Below are 7,500 nucleotides of genomic sequence, written 5' to 3'. Positions count from 1 at the left end.
GAGTAGAGAGAGGGAGAGAGAGAGTAGAGAGATAGATAGAGAAAGAGAGTGAGTGCTTGAAATCTTTGGAAGCGAGTCTAACTGACCTCGTCTTCTGTACCCAAGCCCCAAACGAAGAACGTCCGAGCCAAAGAGAGACAGCTCTGTTCACCCAAAATAAATATCTAGATTCTACAACCGTCTTTTGACTCTAGATTGGGTCAAGATTCGAACTCAGCCTGTTCACATTTTAGGGGCAGCTTATAAGAGATCATTGCTTGATATCCAAAGAACGTATCTACAGGTTTCACATTTGTACCACATCCATGACTTCTCTCTGAAATCTCAGTTCAATGTAGCGTACACCAACCCTGGTCGATTTGGACAATGGTTGTCTGAATCTCTCTAACAACCTCATCAGGGCTGAACAGGCAGGAACGGTTAGCGCAACGCAATCACGCAACCGTTTTCAATTTTAGGATTGCTTGAGTTACCAAGGCCATAGAGCTACACAGAAAGACACGGAGAGAGAGAGCAAGAGAGAGAGAGGGAGAGAGAGAGAGAGAGAAAGAGAGAGACAGAGAGAGAGCGAGAGGGAGAGAGAGAGAGAGATGGTGAGGGAGGAAGAGAGAGAGAGAGAGAGGGATAGAGAAGAGAGAGAGGGACAAGGAGGGCGAGAGAGAGAGTGAGAGAGAGAGAGAGAGAGAGAGAGAGAGAGAGAGAGAGAGAGAGAGAGAGAGAGAGAGAGAGAGAGAGAGAGAGAGAGAGGGATGGTGAGGGAGGAAGAGAGAGAGAGAGAGAGAGAGAGAGAGAGAGATTGTGAGGGAGGAAGAGAGAGAGAGGGATAGAGAAGAGAGAGAGGGACAAGGAGGGCGAGAGAGAGAGTGAGAGAGGAAGAGAGAGAGAGAGAGAGAGAGAGAGGAAGAGAGAGAGAGAGAGAGAGAGAGAGAGAGAGAGAGGGAGAGAGGAAGAGAGAGAGAGAGAGAGAGAGAGAGAGAGAGAGAGAGAGAGAGAGAGAGAGAGAGAGAGAGAGGGCCATCGTACCTGTGGGACCATGTTCTTGAAGGAGTCCATGATGCGTGAGCTCTTGGCCTCCTGGTAGTAGGAGAAGCAGCCTGTGATGATGACCACGGCGGAGAGCACCACGCCCAGGTACAGCTGTTGCCCATGGGCCAAGGCAGTAGAGGGGGACAGGGTCAGAGCAGGGACGTGATGAGCAATCATGGCAGTGGAGCAAAATAACAGCAGGTACAGGCCTAGTAGCCTGGAAATCCAGACTTACATCTAGAAAGCTGTAGGGTCTCTGGGTTTCCAGGGTAACAGGCCTATAGTAAGTATATGTTAAGCGTAAAATATGTACATATGTTGATTGGATTGCATTTGTAGAGCTGTTTTATGACTTGATGCATCTCAACACGCTTTAGAATTTGTGCCTCACATTCACCCATTCATCCATTAATGTAGCGACGTCACGGCGCTGTCAACAATGCGAACGGACCACCAGCTGGTCGGAAGAGGTTAGGATTCGGTGCCTTGCTCAGGGACACATACTGCTCTGCCTCCTGAACTTCTGCCGTCCAGGTTAATAGAAAAACAAATAAATAGGGAAGAAACTTTTCTCTATCCTGGTTGGTCCACCCCCTTGTAGTTTAATGTTATTTCTTTGTTTTGCTTTATTTTTATACGGGACACTATTTTATGTATGAATAATGCAATGCACCAGACAAATTGTTCCCTGGGTCTATGTGTCTGTATTTGTCCGTGCATAAATAAACCACACTAACGGAGCTTGACAAGAGTTTAGTCTATCGCTCGGAAAAACTCGATTGCAGTATAATGTTCGGAACAGATAGATAAAACAAAGCAAATAAATAAAAAAAGAAAGAAAATTAGGTTGTTAGCTTGAATAATATGCTAAAGTTTCATACATTTTTTGTTGAGAATTAATGGGGTGAATGTTCTGGAAATAAATAAACACAGATATTGTAAAGAAACAACAATATGTGCTGATCTATTGATCGAAGGGCAAACAACGGTACCGTTTTAAGTGTTTAGCGCCATTTTAGTCTGAAAGAAATCGGCGTCCCCCCACATCACTGTGAGCATGCTTGTTACCCGCAGACGCGCGCTAACCTTTGTCTGACAGTAAACTCCCAAACAAAGTGTAGCGCCGGTGGAGATCCTCTCTAACCAAACGCAGGTCACCACTGACACTTTGAAAGGATAATGCTTCCCAGAGAGCTCTCCCAGAAGCCCCATTCATCGCTGAAGATTTTTGACAATCGTTGTTGAGGCAACATAACCGTCAGGAGGTAGAACCGTCCAGGCGCCGCGCGAGAAGGCAAAGCAAAGTGTCCGAAAAGATTTCCTCATTCTCAACTGTGATTTCAACTGAGATGGGGGTTGGGGTTATAGAGTGAGGGTCCATTGAGACCGTGGAGAAATATGTACACTCACAGCAAGGAGGCTGGCTGGTCAACACCTCACCGAATAGCAACGATGAAGAAAAATCATCCTCATTTTAAGATGGATGCACTGCTTTGACAGCCACAAGAGTCTGTTGGCTAGGTCTACCCACAAACAACCCCCCCCCCCCCCCCCTCCCCTTTTTCCCCATGGCCTGAACAAATATTTAACCCCCCAATGGAAAGACTTGGAAATAAAATAAAAATAACTGCTTGCATCAGCAGAAAGCTAACTTTCCCCCCCTCTGTTCCAGCCCCGGTCCAGTTGCTACAATGGCCTCTCTTTATAGTCTCTTTATATGCGAGCGTTATATGCGAGCGTTGGACCAACTCTGTCTTTTATTTGGTCAAGAGACAGATGAGTGAAAAACGAGGGGGGAAAAAACAACATCATTACTGACAAGTGGCGAGGTCTCCTAACCGTCGTTTTCCCGGGATTTGAATAAACGGTTGCGCATTACTGACAGCCGTGCATTGATTTATTGTTGTGTCGCTATGAAAAGATGTCTTGAGCCTGGGGATCAAAACAGTTTGATTTCTTTCCCTCCCTCCTGCCTGATGACAGTGAAGTTTGAGCCTCAGTAAAAGAGAGTGCGGGAAAATCACTGAAATAGTAAAGCCCTTTTTTCTTTATTTTTCTTGCTTTTGACAAGAGCGCCACTGTAAATTCTGTTAGGGTGGATTTTCCTGTTAAATGATTTGCGTGTATATTATGCGAAGGCTGAATGTGCCAAGACTGCCGGCATTTGGGCCTTTGAAGTAGCTCTCTGGAGCGTCCCACTGTATATACTGTATATCCAGATGAAATTGTCGGATGATTAAGCTCTTCGCTCCTATGTGTGTGTGTGAGTGTGCCCGTGTGTGTCCCTGTGTGTGTGTGTGTGTGTGTGTGTGTGTGTGTGTGTGTGTGTGTGCGTGTGCGTGTGCGTGCGCGTGTGTGCGTGTGCGTGTGTGTGTTTGTAGGTGTGTAGGTGTGTTTGTGTGAGAGAACGTGTTCATTTCTGCTCTGCATGCTACCATATGTTATTCAACCACCTCTGGGCAGTCTGGGATTTGGTTGAAGGGATGAGTATATATATGTATATATATATACATATATATAAATATACATATATATCTCACGCAACACACAACCAGTGCCTAACATTGTGGCTCTGGGAGATTTTGGGAGTTATCATGTATCATCTATCATACCACAGCCTATAAATATAGCTCTGTGTGGAAGGATATGCCCACACAATTTTGCGTGAGCGCCTTCGTTTGTGGTTACTTAAATATACAGCATGTATGAACATGGGATGCACTGATATACTGACAGATTAAAAGCTTTCGGGTTTTGGAGGAATTTCAAACTTGCCACATATGAAACGCAGGCATGCTGTGCATTTCCCCACCGATGAAATGGAATATGTCTGCCACTAGCCCATGGATGGGATTAATATGCATACATTTGCATATTAACTTTGTGGTATATGTTCACTGATGTATTTGAAAATCTACCTGGAAGAAATGTTTGGTTTTGTGTGTTTGTGTGTGTGTGTGTTTGTGTCTATGTTTGTGTGTGTACGTGTGCTCACGTTTAATGTGTGCCATGTGTGCATACGTGCTATTTGTGTGTGCGCATGCATGCATGTGTACATTTTGTGCGTGTGTGTGCGGATGTGTGTGCTTGTGTGCAATATGTTTGTCTGTGTCTCTGTGTGTGTGTGTGTGCGTGTGTGTAAGCACGTAAATGCGCGTATGTTCGAGAGTCTGTGCCTTTGTGTCGGTGTGTTGTGAGCAGTTTGCGCACGTTAGAGTGTGTGCAATCTATGCGTCTGTGTGTGTGTGTGTGTGGGTGTGTGTGGGTGTGTGCGTGTGTGTGTGGGTGTGTGCGTGTGTGTAAGCACGTAAATGCGCGTATGTTCGAGAGTCTGTGCCTTTGTGTGCGTGTGTTGTGCGCACGCGAGAGTGCGTGCAATCTATGCGTCTGTGTCTCTCTGTGTGTGTGTGTTGGTGTGTGTGTGTGTGTTTGTGTGCGTGCGCCCGTGCCGTGTGATGCGTGGCGCTCCTTACGTTGTCATTGACAGGTTCGTCCTCCGTGGCCACCTGGATGCTGTAGGCCAGGAAGCAGAGGATGGCGCCGATCCAGAGCAGCACGGAGAAGCCGCCAAAGAGCTGGCGGCAGAACTTGACCCACTCGGGGGTCGTGGGCGGCGGGGTAAGCGAGTTGGGCCCGTCCCGTAGCAGGATCTCCAGGGCCCTGGCACTGCTCAGCCCCTTGAATGAGATGCGATAAGATAAGGACTTTATTTCCTCCCATCCATGAGAAATGCACTTGTTACAGCAGCCCATGGAATATAAGAATGCAATGATAAAATAAAGTGGATATAGTGTCCAGCAATATATGCATAAAATATTATAAAATAAAAGACACAGTGATTACAGTGTCATGCCATAAGGGCATAAATGTACACGCCTAGGGGTTACCCAATAAATGAGGCTAAGGTTCTTCAATTTAGAATAAGTACTTACATACACATGTACAGTGGAAAGTGCACATTATTACATTGAAGTATCGCAGTATTTAGGTGAAGTGTTTTTTGACGGCACCATATTTCATAACAGTTGTGTTATAGAGTCTTATGAATAAGAGGGGGAGAAGGGGTTCAAGGACCGCTGTGTGGCGGTGAAGGTTTGAGGCTTCAGTTAACGCTTGCTGTAGAGAGCGATGGTTAGAGAGTGATGTGGTGGAAATGCCAGAGCCATCCGTCAGCCATTAGTGAGTGAAATGCCTCTGTGAGAGCATCTGTTCTGGTTCTCCATAGACTATTTCGATATTAGACTGCTCCCCACTGATTTCTGACCAATCAGGGCAGCTCTTGCCTGATTGCTTTCAGGGCCTGTCAATCACCTGTGCCCACACACAGACCGATTTTCATCGTCACGACAGCAGGTCCCCGAACACAACACTTTCTCGTTGGCGCGGAAACCGGGGGGGCGAAGCCTTTTTTGAGTTTGTTTATTATTATTTTTCCAAATCTTGCTTTATTCTGCATTTTCTTTTGGCTCCCTCTCGCTCTCTCTTTTCAACTCTGGATTCTAACCGGCAGCACTTTTCGTAACCTTTAACGGCTTCAATGTGTGAGACGCGCCCTCACTCCCCGCCCACACACCAAGGTTCCTCATCATACAACTGACTGCATTATTATTCAGGCGGAGGTTCGCTCTACCTCCGCACTGGGACCGGATGCATTCCAGTCATCCCCAGTAACTGTGAGGGTAACACTTCATAGTAAGGTGCCATAATAAATAGCAAACTAGTCATTACCTAGCCCTTTGTTAATATTTGTTAATTGTTACTACAACACTACCAGTAAAGGCACTACCAGTCCAGCTCCACTAATAGAATAAAAAACTCTTTCGTCCCCCTGGCCAACAGACTGTACAACAGCTCCCAGTAAAGGCAGGGAGGACAATAGATAACAACAATGGACATTTTATTTATTTATTTACATTTATTTATATCTGTATTTTTGCACATCCATCTGCACTGTTTTTATGTATGTTTTTGGCTGCTACTGGATACTTGAATTTCCCCCGGGATTAATAAAGTATATATCTATCTATCTATCTATATCTACCACAAGTTAATCGTTTATTTTCACTGACCACAAAGTGTCGCTGGTAAGGGTTAGGGTTAGGGTTGTGTGTTAGGGTTAGGGTCGTGTGTTAGGGTTCGGGTTAGGGTCGTGTGTTAATGGTTAGGGTTAGGGTTGTGTGTTAGGGTTAGGGTTAGGGTTGTGTGTTAGGGTTAGGGTTAGGGTCATGTGTTCGGGTTTGGGTTAGGGTAGTGTGTTATGGTTAGGGTTAGGGTTGTGTGTTAGGGTTGGGTTAGGGTTATGCAAACAACTAATATCTAATTAATGATGCAAAAACGATTAACTTGTGCCAAATAGATATTTTAGTAACAATTAACAAATATTAACAAAGGGTTAGGCAATGACTAGTTTGCTATTTATTAGGGCACCTTTAATATAGTGTTACCACTGGAAGCATCTGGAAGCATCCAGATGCCAGACTCAACCTAGGTAACCAAGGGTGACGGGGACGGGGAACTTTTGTTTTCTCATCCTGCGGGGCGGTTTTATCCCTATGAGGGGAAGCGAACACATCCTTGTCTAAATCTCCCCGAAAGCCGTGTGCCTTAAGAGATTACACAGCATTAGCCCGAGTATTAAAGCCAATCTCTGTGTCTGTTTGTGCAGTGACTGAACATACGTATTTACTCCACTACACAGATCATATTCTGACCCCTGGCTCTCATCTGCCTTTTCAAAATGAGCTCTGAATGTTCGCATTAATCCCCGAGAATATCAGCGGGATGGATAGATCTTGGGCAGACGAATATCTTATGCATGGCTGTTATCGTGCAGTGAGGCAGTGAAGCAATGATCATCATGTGCGCATTCATGACACAAGCTAGCCGCTTTTGGCAGGGGCTATGTTTTCATAACCGTGACCAGATGGACCTGGTAGTAGTGTGTGTGTTTGTGTGTTTGTGTGTGTCTGTGTGTGTGTGTGTGTGTATGTGTATGTGTGTATGCGTCGGTGTGTGTGTCGGTGTATGAGTCGGTGTTTGTGCTTGTGTGTGTTGCGTATGTGTGTGTACGGGTGTGTGTCAGTGTTTGTGTGTGTGTGTGTGCATGCGCGTGTGGGTGTGTGGGTGTGTGTGAGGGTATTTGTATGCGAGTGTGTGTGCATGTCTAAGCATTTGTCAGTTTGTGTGTGTGGATGTGGGTGTGTGTGTGTCTGTGTGTCCGTGTGTGCATGTGTGTGTGAGGGTATTTGAATGTGAGTGGGTGTGGGTGTGTGTATGTGGCTTTGAGTCTGTGTGTGTGTGTGTGTGTGTGTGTGTGTGTGTGTGTGTGTGTGTGTGTGTGTGTGTGTGTGTGTGTGTGTGTGTGTGTGTGTCTAAGCATTTGTCAGTTTGTGAGTATGTGTGTGTGTGTGTGTGTGTGTGTGTGTGTGTGTGTGTGTGTGTTTGTGTCTAAGCATTTGTCCGTTTGTGAGTGTG

The 7,500-nt window shown here is 45.7% G+C and overlaps 1 protein-coding gene across 1 annotated transcript in view; it reads right to left on the bottom strand.

Moving 5' to 3' along the window:
• Positions 1 to 7,500, bottom strand: part of atp1a2a (ATPase Na+/K+ transporting subunit alpha 2a) — a 55,059-nt gene that overhangs the window by 42,722 nt on the left and 4,837 nt on the right. Inside the window, exons 4-5 of the mRNA XM_030362716.1 lie at positions 4,500 to 4,703; positions 1,024 to 1,137 (exon numbers count right to left, since the gene is read on the bottom strand). Of these exons, the coding sequence (XP_030218576.1) occupies positions 1,024 to 1,137; positions 4,500 to 4,703 (318 nt within the window). The remainder of the gene's footprint in view (positions 1 to 1,023; positions 1,138 to 4,499; positions 4,704 to 7,500) is intronic.

Source organism: Gadus morhua, chromosome 8, assembly GCF_902167405.1.
Source record: "Gadus morhua chromosome 8, gadMor3.0, whole genome shotgun sequence".
NCBI lineage: Eukaryota > Metazoa > Chordata > Actinopteri > Gadiformes > Gadidae > Gadus > Gadus morhua.
This window is presented reverse-complemented; position numbering and strand designations above follow the sequence as displayed.